A 15,264-nucleotide genomic window follows, 5' to 3' on the forward strand; every position below is an offset into this window, starting at 1 on the left:
TCTACAACTTGACATGATTTGAAAATTCACACACCTGTCTATAAAAGGTCCCACGGTTAACAGATCATGTCAGAGCACAAACCAAGCCATGAAGTCCAAAGAATTGTCTGTAGACCGCCAGGATTGTATCGAGGTACAGATCTGAGGAAAATAATTCTGCAGCATTTAAGGGCCCAATGAGCACAGTGGTCTCCATTATCCATAAATGGAAGAAGTTTGGAACAATCAGGACTCTTCTTAGAGTGGAGCTGCCTGGTCAAACTGAGCGATCGTGGGAGAAGAGCCTTAGTCAGGGAGATGACCAAGAACCCGATGGTCACTCTGAAAGAGCTCCATTGTTTCTCTGTGGAGAGAGGAGAACCTTCCAGAGAAACAACCATCTCTACAGCACTTCACCATTCAGGCCTGTATGTCTGTAAGAAACCAGGCACAAACATGGCCAATACCAGCCCTACAGTGAAGCATGGTGGGGGCAGCATCATGTTGCGAGGATGTTTTTCAGCAGCAGGAACTGGGAGACTGGTCAGGATCGAGGGAAAGATGAATGCAGCAATGTAGAGACCTCCTTGATGAAAACCTGCTCCAGAGCGCTCTGGACCTCAGACTGGGGCAACGATTTATCTTCCAACAGGACAACGACCCTAAACACACAGCCAAGATAACAGTGGCTACGGGACGACTCTGAACATGTCTCTGATCAAACTCAAAAAGACATGAGGCTGTAATATTTAAGTATTGAGTAAAGGCTGTGATTTTTTGGGTTTTATTTTTTAGTAAATTTGCAAAGATTTTATACAAACTTCCTTTACGTTATCATGACGGGGTATTTTGTAGAATTGCTAAGAAAATAAAGAATTGAATCTATTTTGCAATAAGGCTGTAACATTCCTGGCGCACTGTAGCCGAGTGAACGAGCACGTGAGTGAACGAGTGAACGAATAAAACACACACAGAGACAAACAAAGTGCTGCCCTTTCTCATGTACACACAGGACATAATAAAAGAGACACTGAAGACAACTTACTTTTGACCTGCTTTTTAATGCTTTTTGTTACATCCAGCCAGTGCTGCAAAGAAACATACAAATCAGACTTTAGGTCAGGATCAGAGAAACATCCTGCACAGGACATCATGATAAACGACAAAAGAAAAGAGAAGAAAGAAAGAAAGAAAGAAAGAAAGAAAGAAAGAAAGAAAGAAAGAAAGAAAGAAAGAAAGAAAGAAAATGCAAAAGTAAGAAAGAAAGAAAGAAAGTAAAAGCAATAAAAGAAATAAATAAATGAATGAAAGAAAGAAAGAAAGAAAAAGCAATGAAAATGAATGAAAGAAAGAAAGTAAAAGCAATAAAAGAAAGAAAAAACAATGAAAGAAAGAAAGAAAGAAAGAAAGAAAAAGCAATAAAAGAAAGAAAGAAAGAAAGAAAGTAAAAGCAATAAAAGAAAGAAAGAAAGAAAGAAATAAAGAAAGGATGGAAGGAAGGAAAGAAGAGAGGAAGGAAAGAAAGATAAAAAGAAAGAAAGAAAGACTGGCCTTCAATGCTGTGTGAAAAACAGGAACACATGAGTACAAGTACATAAAAAAATAAATGAATAAAATACATGAATGAAAAAAAAAAAAGAAAATTAAAGAGAGAGAGAGAGAGAGAGAGAGAGAGAGAGAGAGAGGACAATAAAAATTGTGCTGATGGAAGAACTGAAGATTGCGGCCTCCTCTCCCCCACATTCCTCTCATCAGTCTTCCCTCCCTCCTCCTCCTCCCTCCTTCCCTCCTCCCCTCCTCACTGCTCCCCCTCACTACAACTGAATACAATCTTCTAAATATCTGAATCAATGCATGATGAAGAATGATTGAAGGAAAGTGAAAGATCTTCTGACACTGGAGACTCCTTATATTTGCTGATGCTGACCATCTCTTATAGTATAATATGTGTAGAGCAGCAAGCTGCCAGAGTTACCGGTGGTACTGCTGTAGAAAATTAATATAGGCTCTTACCGGCACTTGTGCAGAGTCCATGAAGCGCAGCCCAAAGTAGTCCTTCTCAATGATATCCAGGTGATACATGATCTGGTCAAACAGCTCCTCACCTTTGGCTTTTTTCTGTGGAGACATGAAGCAGCTTCAGACTTCATCTTTAATAGACTAAGGCATTGTTTATTAAATTCATCAGCGACAGAAAAATAACAAATCATGACCTTCGTACAGTTTGGAGTGGAAATGATGTCAAATCAGAATTGGGAGGAAAAAGACCACAATGCCTCCCCTAAAGAGTTTCAAACAGCAGTAGATCAGAAGGCCTTTATAAACACTACCTATACCGCTTGTAGGAGACAAGAGACAATACTGTAAAAATGAAACATATTTTAGAGTAGTCAGTGTGCAGCTTGTATATCGGTACAGATTTACTGTCCTCTGGAAATAACTGAACATACACCATTATTGTCTAAATACCCGGCAACCGTGAAACAGTGCAAAGCCACACGTCCTATTTATCATGTTTTTTTGTCTGCTTGACAGAACCATACAAATTTGTGTATTTTGTATTAGAGCAGTTAAAATTGGGTCCAATTCCCTCATACTGACCACTGGATGTTCAACATGGCACTTCATGGTGAAGAACTCTGAGGATTAGAATTGTTGCTGTCCACAAAGATGCGGAGGAACATCAGGAACACCCTGAAACTGAGTTACAGTGCGGTGGCTAGGGTCATACAGAAGGGTTCCACTCGGAACAGGCCTCGCAAGGCTCAACCAAAGAAGTCAAGTCCTTGGTGCTAGTGGGGTTTGCTGAAAACAACCTGTCCAAGAGCATGAATTGCTGGAACCATGTCCTCTTGTCTGATGAGATTAACTTGTTTGGCTCAGATGGTGTCCAGCATGTGTGGCAACCCCCTGGTGTGAAGTACCAAGAAAATTGTGTCTTGCTTACAGTCAAGCATGGTGGTGGTAGCATCATGGTCTGGGGCTGCATGAGTGCTGCTGGTACTGGTTTGCACATGGATTGCAAATATGTGATGGAGTGGCCAAATATATCTCCAGACCTGAACCCTATTGAGCGCCTGCGGGGCGTCCGCAAGCCGAAGGTGGAGAAACGCCATGTGTCTAACATCCAGCAGCTCTGTGATGTCATTATGGAGGAGTGGAGGAGGATCCCAGCAACAACCTGTGCAGCTCTGGTGAATTCCATACCCAGGAGGATTAAGGCAGTCCTACATAACAATGATGCTCACACTAAATATTGACACAGTTTTATATTTAATTAGGGTGTACTCACTTTATTTGCCAGTTATTTAGACAATAATGGCTGTATTTTAAGTTATTTTTAGAGGACAGTAAATCTGTACTGGTATACAGCTGCATACTTGACTACTCTAAAATATATCCAGGTTTCTTAAAATGGTTGTGAGGGGTGTACTCACTTTTGTGAAAAGGAACAAGGGTTTGGGTCTCAAGTGAAACAAAAGTTCACGTTACCGCATTCTATACAATTATGTGCCTCCAGATTTTGTCTGGCAGAGGGTCTTGAGATTTAAATGTGCAGTCTTCTGGTAAATATTAGAGTGTGAGTTGGTGAACTTGTAGAACTTCACCGAGTCAGACTGGTGAGTCACAGCATAGTCAACTTCTTCAACTAACCTTCTATACACTATCTTAATAAATGTGATTGTCCATCTCTAGGTTGCTGGAGGTAGCGAGTTTGGGAGCTTCTGCCGAAGCTTGTGGATTCGTGCTGTTCGCAAACACAATGCAAGATGCTCGTTCAGGCTCCGGAGAGTTGGCATGACATATAAAGCGTCTCGGTGTGCTTGCAGGAACTCACACAAAGGCCCTATTGTGCACTCCAGTAAGCCACGGACTCCCAGTTCACATTGTTCTGCCGAAGGTCTTTTTCGAGCGATCTGGCTTCCGAGGTGCAGCGACATTCCTTAGCCTGTTTCCCGCGTGCAGGTCATCAGGAGGATAGGGACTAAAGAAACACAGCTCTTACTGCCATGTCCTGCCATGAATGCACCCTGGGGCCTCGAAAGTCACCGGGCTCCTCTTCTATAGAATGAGGAGACGTCATTAGGTGTAAATCATTAGGTGTGCTGTGAAGCCAAGCGCATACCGGGGGTCAGAGGTAGTGATGTGCCATTTCGATGTATTCCATGGAAACCCTTTGAGGGGCGACACTTTGGAGCAACACTGGAAATACGGTAAATGTTTGTGCTGGAGATATTTACAGACGGGCTTTTAGTTCTTTTCTGCAGGACTGAAGAAGGGCTTCTGCTTTAAAATAAAAATGGCAGAAGGATGGTGATCTATAAAAAGCTGTGCTGGCAAGTTCAAACTTATGAACTCTTCGGCTGTAAATCGCCGACTCGATTCGAAACAGCAGTAGCAAAAACGCACCCTGTAAATTATTAACCAACATGGAAAACAAAAAATTAGGTTATGGGTTTTACTCAGATGCCCAGCAGTGGAAACTTGATGGTGTTGGGATTTGAACTCATGGCCTTTTGATCCAAAGTCCAATTCCTTAACCAATAAGCTACCACCTTAGTTTATGGACACATGACCATGAGCTTCGTCAGCGTTCCAATTCATCCCAAAGGTGTTCAATATGGTTGAGATCATAGCTTTGTAGCGGGCCACTCAAGATCTTCCACACCAACTCATATTGACCATGTCTTCACGGAGATGTCTTTATGCATCAGCATTCATCATCGAACAGTGTTCTAACCTCAACAATGATGGAAATAGAATGAATGGGCTCTCAGAGTTACCAAGATGGGAATAGGTTCCCATTTGAGTCTGGTTCTTCTCAAGGTTTCTACCTCATACCACCTCAGGAAGGTAATAGTTTGGAAAAGAAACTGCGAGAAAAGTCAGGTGGCCCAGTACTTGTCTATATAGTGCCATGCAGGCAGGATAATTCAACGAGATGAATCTGTTACTCATCTTTTTCTCTTTGCTGCAAGTTGAATATGAATAGACCACAATTATTGTACAAGCCGTCAACTAATTACTCCCGTGCCTGATCTTAAAGTTATAATCAAAAGGAACACATTATCAAGCATTTACTTTCATTTTCATAGCGTTTACCGAAGTACATCCAGCCTGAGGCTCAGTATCTCTCAATTATAGATTTAAGGGAATCTGAAAACACAAGACAGGAAAGAACTCAAAGTGAGGGAAAACCGATTTAGAGGACTGGAGCGTCTGGGTGCAGGAGCTTCACAATGAATCTTGAATGATGTACAACAGTGCATGAATGTGATTTCCTAAAGTAGGACAAGTCTAGTGTTTAACCAATCACACGTCACATCCCAGCTCATAATATTGAAAAAGGGATAATCCGTAACTAGGTGTTACGAGTTACATTATTTCAACGTGCAAGTAAAAAAAAGAGTCGATACAAAAACGGGATGATTTGGGATTCATTTGAATACGGGTCAACAGTTTAACCTGCTCTAAATCATACGAAGAGTAGTGTGATTACATTTAATTAAATAATTCATTCATAATTTACTACAAATAATTAGGCTGTCGGTTTTAAGCCCGTTTATTTTCTGTTATATCGTTTTAACTTTATCTTCTCCCGTTCATCAAATTCATAATTTATCTCAACATACGTTACAGGACACACAAATCATTCACTTTCCTCTGTAATGTAATTAGGAAACATTTAAAATAGCGTTTTCATTCTATACACAATAAAAACTTATTACGGTTACAATGATTTATAAAGCAGTGCAATCCTAACTGGTCAGGGCCTTTCAGTTAATCAGAATTAAGTACTCAGGCTTGTATAGTAAATACATATATTCATACATTATAATTCAGTTAATCATCTTTGTCAAATAAAGTGTTTTCACCCACGTGTATTTTTGGATCTACGTGCCATTCTTTGAAACGAATCCCTGCCGTCTAATGCCATTAGTGGCCGTCAACCAGTTTTAGACCGTGAAGCTTATTGAGAATCTTAATTCATGAAAACGCAAGATTTTTGACCATGCTTTATCTCACACACACAGCTAGCAAAAACAATTAGCTTGGCTAGTCAACATGCTACGCAGCTTTGAAAGCACTATTTTTGTTCTGCTTACGTTTTGATAAACGGTAATGCAGAACTCCACATTAAACTTCCCAATACTGCATCTGGAAACAGTTTAGAATTTATGTATAAGGATAAAGTCAGAGTAAACCCTGTTTCCCCCACACGAGACTAAAAAGTTAAAAAGCCTTACTGCTAGCGAGTACTAAATTTGACTGTGTGATTAATGCTAAAAGACACTACCAAAACAAGTTGTCTGGACAAATGGCTGTCTTACAGACCAAAGGCTTTACGTCCGATTACGGAGTAACTCCTCAAGATTCCTTTCCGCACACAGGAACGCACACCCACACACTGTTTTAGCTCTTTATAGCTTCCAACAGTAGACTCCTTAACTTCTTAATAGCGAAGACACCTAAACGCCATGGTGGACCATCTTAAAGAAACACATTAGACTGGAAGTACGTCGAGTGTTGAGCCAATAAATATTACTATTGGCCTCACTTCTGAAGGTGTGCTGTGTTCTCTAGCACCAAGATTTCAGCAGCAGACAATTTGAAGATCAAAGCAAGAAACTTTTGCTATATGACAGGAGCATCATCGTGCTGAAAGAGGGCACCACAATAAATATTATTAGATAAAAGGACAAAAAAAATTTCAGGTAGATGGTACTTGATGGTAAATGCAGCCTAGCAGTCCCACACGGCCAGTTCTGACAACTTCCTCTCATAGCCAGAAATCTGTGCTACAGTAGCTCTTCTTTGTGTGATCAGACCAGCCAGGCCAGTGTTCACCTAGCATGCACTTCGATAAACCTAGCCTACCTCATGGTCTTCAGCTGTCTCTCTTTGAAATAATATCCTCACAAGACCTGCCATTTTAGAAATCTGACCTAGCCATTATTAGCCATAACAATTTAGCGTTTGTTAAATTTACTCAGATCCTTTTGCTTGCCCATTTTTCCTGCTTCCAACATATCAATTTTGACAACTGAGTAACTTGTTGCCCAGTATATTCCACCTTGACAAGTGCCACTGTAATGAGATACTCAGTGTTATTTACCTCACAATTTTTCACCTGGTCACTCGTAAAATTAACAATCCTTCAATTATGTGGCAGCATCACAGTGTATAAGTCAAGTCAAGTTTATTTCTATAGCGCTTTTGACAACAGACACTGTCTCAAAGCAGCTTTACAGTATTAAACAGTTAAAGTGAACGATGTATATTTATCCCTGATGAGCAGCCATGGCGACTGTGGCAAGGAAAAACTCCCTTAGATGTTATGAGGAAGAAACCTTGAGAGGAACCAGACTCAAAAGGGGAACCCATCCTCATTTGGGTGACATCAAGAGTGTGATTATAGTCTTTAAAACAATACAGTTTAAAACACTTGAGAGTGAGAACTAACATGAGCACTGGAGTGTAAGATTATGAGAAATGTTCTTTTTTTACAGTCTTTTACAGTCATTTGAGATTATGGAACCAGGAGCTACTGAGCAACTCATAAAATAGCTCAAGCTCCAGCTTCTCCATGCCAGAACCTTTAAACACTCAAGGAGGTCCAGTGTCCAAACGCCACATGAAGTGGGATCCAATTGGCACTGGTACGTCTCTAGATGGTTCGGGATGTTTGCGGGTTCGGCATCTACCTTTTTAAAGGTCCACAATCTATATAAGGTGGGACATGACAAAGGTATAAGGTCATAAACTTCAGCCGAGTTCTTTAATTCACATCATACATGTGGCAAGGCACGTAAGGCAAATACGATGGTTACCCTGGTTTGATTGTGGGTTATAGTTGTCATGCTTTGGCTATTTCTGGTTTTGCTAAATGCACAATAATGCATTTATTTACACATGTTTACACAAAACATGTACAGGTGCATCTCAATAAATTAAAATTATTTATTTTAGTAATTCAATTAAAATTGTGAAACTCGTCTACTAAATAAAATTCGATGCACACAGACTGAAGTAGTTTAAGTCTGTGTGATGATTTTGGCTTACATTTAGGAAAAACCCACCGATTTACTCTCTCAACAAATTAGAATATGGAGATATGATCAGCTAATCAACTCAAAAACACCTGAGAAGGTTTCCTGAGGCTTCAAAGTGGTCTTTCATTTTTGGTTCGCTAGGCTACACAATAATAGGGAAGACTGCTAATCTGAGAGTTGTCCAGAAGACAATCATTGACACCCTTCACAAGAAGGAGAAGCCACAAACATTTATTGCCAAAGAAGCTGCACAACCAAACGAGAGACCTGCAGCTTTGAGAGGCTCGTCGAGCAAAATCCACTTAAGAATTTGGGTGAACTTCACAAGGAATTGACTGCTGGGGTCAAGGTATCGACTCAGGCTGGGTTCAAGGTATCAAGAGCAACCACACACAGACGTGACAGGGAATTTGGCTACAGTTGTCGTATTCATCTTGTTAAGCCACTCCTGAACCACAAAGAATGTTTTACCTGGGATAAAGAGAAGAAGAACTGGACTGTCGCAATCCAGTGGTCCAAAGTCCTCTTTTCCGGTGAAAGCAAGTTTTGTATTTCATTTGGAAACCAAGGTCCTAGAGTCTGAAAGAGGGGTGGAGAAGCTCATAGCCCAAATTGCTTCCAATTTTAAATTTTCCAGTGTTAAGTTTCCACAGTCTGTGATGATTTGGGGTGCAATGTCTTCTGATGGTGTGGGTCCACTGTGTTTTTTGAAATGTGCAAAGTCACTGCACCCGTTTACCAAGAAATTTAAGAGCACTTAATGCTTCCTTCTGCTGACCAGCTTTATGGAGATGCTGATTTAATTTTACAGCAGGATTTGGCACCTGCCCACTCTGCCTAAAGCAGAGGCCAAAGTGTTGGTGTGCTTGACAGGCTAGCAAAACTCACCAGACCTGAACCCCAAAGAGAGGGGTATTGTCAAGAGAAAAATAAGAATCAAGAGACCAAAAACTGCAGATGAGTTGAAGGCCACTGTCAAAGAAACCTGGGCTTCCATTTCACCTCAGCAGTGCCACAGACTGATCACCTATATGCCACGCCGAATTGAGGCAGTAATTAAAGCAAAAGGAGGGCTCCTTTTGGGCTCCTGACCAAGTTGTGAGTATATTTACATTCATATGTTCATACATAATGAAAAGTAATGCAATCCATAGGTTCAGGTCAGTGGTGACTGGGCCACTTAATGGCAATCACAGACTCATCCCAAAGCACCTCCTGCATTTTCTTGTTTAGGTCTGCCTTTTGAGTGTGGGGGAATTCTTCTGCTAAAAAATATGCCCATAGCTTGATACCATCACCACCATACTTCACCAAAGGGTCACATTATTAACAGGTAATTAACTAACTGCTCCAAAGATGGTAGAGAGGTTCAAACCTCTTGAAATATTTTGGGTCTCTAGTTTCCTCCCAACATCCAGAAACACGTCAGTAGGTGGACTGGTTACACCAAACTGCCCCTGGTTGTAAATAAGTGTGCGAGCGTGTGGGCAAGTTGCCAGGATTGGATTCTACACGGAACAGGATAAAGCGCTTATGCAGTTGGAAAGAATTCAGTCTTGGATTTCATCAGAAACTGGTTTCCCACAGATTGAGAATTCTTCAGCGCAAGAACAAAATGTAAATACAAAGAAAGCCAAACAGCATTGCATCTTCACACAGAACCACGCAATGATCTTTGGGTTCTTTGTAATTCCCATAACTGAAGATCTTCTCCAACATTTGCACATTTTGACTAAATGACCAGCAATAACTTTGGGTTCCGAACTAAGAGGCTCACCAATTAAGGTTCTGGGTTACTGATCAGAAGGTTCAAGGGTCAAGCCCCAGCATCCAAAGAACAAGTCCCAAAGTCCCAAAGCAAAGCCCTAAACCTTCTCTGTTGAAAAGGTGCCATATCAAGGCTGACCAGCTTTCTAGTACAAGTCCCCCAAACCTGGACCCCTAAAACACCATAGAAGGATCTTATGGAAAGATCTTTTTTTAAGGAGGCCATTCTATAAAGCCATGTGATTTCCAAATATCTCACTATAACACAGTATATATATTTGGAAATCACATGGCTCTATATAATGTCCTCCCTAAACGTTTTTGAGAACTTTTTTCCTTATCGAGCTGTAAAAATGCTTCTTGTTTGAACAAAATCGACGCATTTTTACAGCTCGATAAAGAAAAAAGTCCTCAAACGAACGCAGAAAATGCAAACAGACCTGAATTTCTTTATAATGCTTAAGTTCAACACGACAAAAAAACAGTAGACATTCCCACAACGGTCATTAAATCAATTGAATAATAAACAGCCACCACCCTGCTCTTGTCAGAACCATTTGGAATTTATGGAACGGGTTCATTTTAAGTTTTAAAACAAGTTTCAAACTTTTCCTGCGCCAGGTAAAGATTATGGGTTAAAGCAGGTCAAGTAGCTTTACACATTCAGCGGAATCTCAAAAAAATTCGAATAATTTGGCTGCTCGTGTTAATCTTTAAACACACTTGCAGCCCAAAACCCACAGATACGAGAAGTATTGAGAAAAAGTGCGAGATTGAATACATATTGACTATAGCAGATATTGACCAATACAATTCTTACATTTCAAAAATCATGAGTGAGAATGAACTGCATGAACCCGACACACCAGCTGCAATGTGCAATCCAAAGCAAACCAACTGGCAATGCAAGAAGTCACTTAATCAAACAAGGTCATATTGGTTAATCTGGGAGTTCAGAAAACAAATAGAGTAGACACTACATTTTCCACTTCCTTTTTCAAAGGTGCTTACCGGCAAATCGACGCTGACATCCGTCCCGTCCAGCAGCGACACTCTGCATGTGATGATGGAACTCGCATCTCCGGCCGCAGGAATGTGCGTTTGTGCGCGCTGGGCTTCCCGGAGCCGAGCTTTCTCAGCATGCTTACGGCCAGAGCGCCGGCCCAGAGTCCGCCGCAGGAAACTCAGCATGACTGTGCTTTAAAGTGGTCCACCCTGAGCGAGACGATAAAGGAAGAATTTAGTTCCACCAGTGCAATACACTTCTGAAATAATAGATGGATCTCGTCTACTTTAAAATTGCATCATCTATATTTTTTTATTAACTACATATTAAGTCATTTGGGGTCTCAGGAACTCAGCAATATCATTCACATTAAAAAAATAAATAAATAAAAAGCAGAAAACAACTGAACATTACCAGAAAATAAATTGAGCAATAATCTTTCAACATTGTTTCCCAATGTCCAATCACCAACCAATATTATTTCTCAATGTCCAATCAACATTGTCTCCCAATGTAAAAACAACGTTGTTTGCCAGTATCCTGGCATTAACTAATGTTTCCTAAAGTCCAATCACCAATCAGCATGGTTTTACAATGTCAAAACAAATTAATGTTTCATATCATACAATCACCATTCACTATGTTTGCCAACGTCCAATCACCAATCATTGTTTCTCACTGTCATATCAACCTTATTACCAACCAACATTGTTTTTCAATGTCCAATCACCAACCAATATTGTTTCTCAATGTCCAATCTACATTGTATCCCAATGTAAAAACATGGTTTGGCAGTATCCTGCCATTAACTAATGTTTCAGAAAGTCCAATCACCAATCAGCATTGTTTCACAATGTCAAAACTTTGTCAAAGTCCAGTCACCAACTAAAGTTTCCCATCATCCAATCACCGTTCACTATGTTTGCAAACGTCCAATTATTGTTTCCCACCGTCATATCAACCTTATTACCAACCAGCATTGTTTCCCAATGTCCAATCACCAACCAATATTGTTTCTCAATGTCCAATCACCAACCAATATTGTTTCTCAATGTCCAATCTACATTGTCTCCCAATGTAAAAACCTTGTTTACCAGTATCCTGCCATTAACTAATGTTTCCTAAAGTCCAGTCACCAATCAGCATTGTTTCACAATGTCAAAACTTTGTCAAAGTCCAGTCGCCAACTAATGTTTCCCATCATCCAATCACCGTTCACTATGTTTGCCAACGTCCAATCACCAATCATTGTTTCCCACCATCATATCAACCTAATTACCAACCAACATTGTTTCCCAATGTCCAATCACCAACCAATATTGTTTCTCAATGTCCAATCTACATTGTCTCCCAATGTAAAAACATGGTTTGGCAGTATCCTGTCATTAACTAATGTTTCCTAAAGTCCAATCACCAATCAACATTGTTTCGCAATGTCAAAACTTTGTCAAAGTCCAGTCACCAACTAAAGTTTCCCATCATCCAATCACCATTGACTATGATGGCCAACGTCCAATCATTGTTTCCCACCGTCATATCAACCTTATTACCAGCCAATATTGTTTCTCAATTGTCCAATCAGCATTGTTTCACAATGTCAAAACTTTGTTTTCCATCGTCCAATCACCTTGTTTACCAATATCCAATCACCTATAAACATTGTTTCCCAATGTCCAATAACACAACAGGATTTTATCTGCCTCATACAGATGTTATGCATGTTATGTATGACAAGTTTGCACCTGCTCTCCACAGTGCTCTGATCTGCATCCAAACAAACTGTTTATAACAAACATCCAAACAAATGACGTAAACACATCCACGTTTAAGCAAATGCCACACAAACCAGATTTTTATAATCAGATTTTATAAAATTGACATTTTAACGAGCATATCAATAAGCTATAATAGAAATAAATATATTGCATATTCCAATTTCAGATAAAAATACTCTCCATTATTTATATTTAATTGTGTTTATAAGGAGTACGCTGCAATAAAGCGCTCGAGCTGCTTTAATACAAAGCGTGTGCATTCTTTTCCCAACCGTTTTACGACAGACCCGCCTTCTGCGCGATGATTGGCCAATGAGTCTCGCACAAAACGGTTCAACCAATGGGAGCGCAGAAATCCGGTTGGACCTAGTTATTCGCGTGAGAGGAGGCGGGATTTGTCCGGATTACGGGTGAAGAGAAATGTCGCCATAGCAGCCCGTGTTGCTCAGCCACTTGTTGATCCAGCGATCGAGAGACAAAGCGGTTACTCACGGCAGCGGAACGTCTCGGTCCCGAAGGAGGGGAATTTAAAAAAGCTCTCCGATCCTCTCACAGCACCGCGATGAGCATGCACGCCGCCATCCCCGCACTCAGCCCTCGCACTAATACAGCGCTTTCCCCCAGGAACTGCTCCAATCCAAACTTCAGCTTGGTTTCCCCACGTCCCGAAGATGTAGGAGCTCCCCCTCCTCCTTCACCAGGAAATGACGTCATATAAATCCCTACGATTAGATTTGCATTTAAAGAGGTCGCCTGGGCAATGAAGCGTATTACTTCATATTCTTCTTAGTGGTGTTCTTGTTTTTTGTCTCCCCACATTTCTTTTTTTCACAGGACGCCGGTTTCCACTTCAGAAACTCCAGAATTAATCCTTTCACAGTTCTTCTTTCTGTCTTACATGGTTACAAAACTCAATTGTCCATATTTAGTTCAAATTAAAGGCAAGGGCCAGGAGGGAAATTTCAGTCACCAGCTTTGGCATGCCATTAAATGTTGTGCTCCACCTGATACCACCCCATCCCATCATGCCTCATTCCACCTTACAACTTCCCACCCCACCCCACCCGGTCCCACTCCACAGTACCCTGTACCACCCTACAGTACCCTATACCAGTGGTCCCCAACCTTTTTTGCGCCACAGTTTAATGTCGGACAATATTTTTCACGGACCAGCCTTTATTGTGTGGTGGATAAAAACAACAAAATAAAATGATACGACCATAATAAATGGTATTTTCGAAATCTAATAATAAACGTGAATCCACTGTGTTGTTTTTTGGTCATTTATCTCGCTTGGGGGTTTAAATTTTGCGGTAATGTATTACGTATTAGCGGCCGGAGCCCCTTTAAGAAGGTAGTGGATGGAGGTAAGACAAATGACCGAGGCATCATGACATGCATCAAGAGTGAGTCATAGACAGAATCAGATAATAAATAAAACAGACATAATGTAAGTTATGTATTCTTTCCAATTGACCTACGGACCGGTGCCCCACATCACCCAATCCCATCTCGCCTCATTTCACCTTAAAACATCCCAACCCCTCCTATCATGTCTCATTCCACCCTACAACATCCCACCCCGCAGTACCCTATACCACCCCACACCACCCCATCATGCCTCATTCCACCTCACGACATCCCAACCCTCCCTATCCTGTCCCACTCCACAGTACCCTGTACCACCCCGTACTAGCCAATCCCATAGTGCCTCATCCCACCCCATTCCTTACCGAATTACTTTTACTGTTCACAGTCCATGCGGCTTGGTCCGTTAGTAACGGCATTTGACTCTTTTGTGTACCATGTATGTGGAAGAATGGCAATAAAGCTTGAGTTGAGTTATTGCCTCATTCCACCTCACAACATCCCAATCCACCCTACAGCACCCTATATCACCCATCCCATCCCACCTCATGCTGTCTCCCACCTCACAGCACCAAAACCCGTCTCCAATCCCATTTCATCTGCTGCCACCCACAGCCTCCCAACCAGTGCTCCAATTGAGTCAAGTCGTATGGGGGTCCCCAGTTGTTGCGTAATTCATATATGTTTTACTAAAATAATCTTGGGGACCTCCCTAAGTCTATTTTTTACTCGTCATGGAGGGTCCCTGATCCCCCCTCAATTTGAGCTTATTCCATGCTGCCCTATCTCCCTCTTATCCCAATCCCTCCCAACCAATGCCATCCCCCAACCACATTTTGTCAGTGCTGGAGTCTTTTAAGCCAAATATCACTTTCTGTGTAAAGCTCATGCGCTTAACTAACAAATCCAGGTCTACAATATCATACTATATATTTTATTTAAAATCTATACTCTAATCATTCTTTTTATATTAGCCACATCTGCAAAACCCATAATTTATTTTTCGAAATGAATCATTCTGACAAGTGCACACTGGTGAATAGTGGATTTCGCAACAGCACCACCAACTGGCCACTCGTAAAAAAACAGTTTCTAAAAATGTTCTTTTGGTCCAGCATAAAAAAGCCTGAGGTCATTTACTACATCCTGACTCACAGCATTGTGTAGCTGCGTCGTGAACCAGCAAATTCCTTAGAACTAAAAGCCACTGGTGACTAAGAGGGAACAACAATAGCAGCGTTTGTTTGTGACGAGGAAAGAGAATTCTCATTTTGGTTTGACTGAGCATCTTAGTGAGTAGGAACAAATTCTCAAT

General features: G+C 41.0%; 1 protein-coding gene across 3 annotated transcripts in view; it reads right to left on the reverse strand.

Annotated features, from left to right (window-relative positions):
• epb41l5 (erythrocyte membrane protein band 4.1 like 5) overlaps positions 1 to 13,486 on the reverse strand; it is a 41,604-nt gene extending 28,118 nt beyond the window's left edge. Inside the window, exons 1-4 of one of the 3 annotated variants that reach the window (XM_046843491.1) lie at positions 13,074 to 13,486; positions 10,812 to 11,015; positions 1,993 to 2,097; positions 1,025 to 1,067 (exon numbers count right to left, since the gene is read on the reverse strand). In XM_046843491.1, coding sequence (XP_046699447.1) covers positions 1,025 to 1,067; positions 1,993 to 2,097; positions 10,812 to 10,991 — 328 coding nt within the window. In that variant the 5' untranslated portion in view covers positions 10,992 to 11,015; positions 13,074 to 13,486. The remainder of the gene's footprint in view (positions 1 to 1,024; positions 1,068 to 1,992; positions 2,098 to 10,811; positions 11,016 to 13,073) is intronic. The other 2 variants (XM_046843482.1, XM_046843475.1) reach the window with 2 other exon arrangements.
• Between the last annotated feature and the right edge of the window lie 1,778 nt (positions 13,487 to 15,264).

The sequence above is a fragment of the Silurus meridionalis genome, chromosome 3 (assembly GCF_014805685.1).
Source record: "Silurus meridionalis isolate SWU-2019-XX chromosome 3, ASM1480568v1, whole genome shotgun sequence".
NCBI classification, from domain to species: domain Eukaryota; kingdom Metazoa; phylum Chordata; class Actinopteri; order Siluriformes; family Siluridae; genus Silurus; species Silurus meridionalis.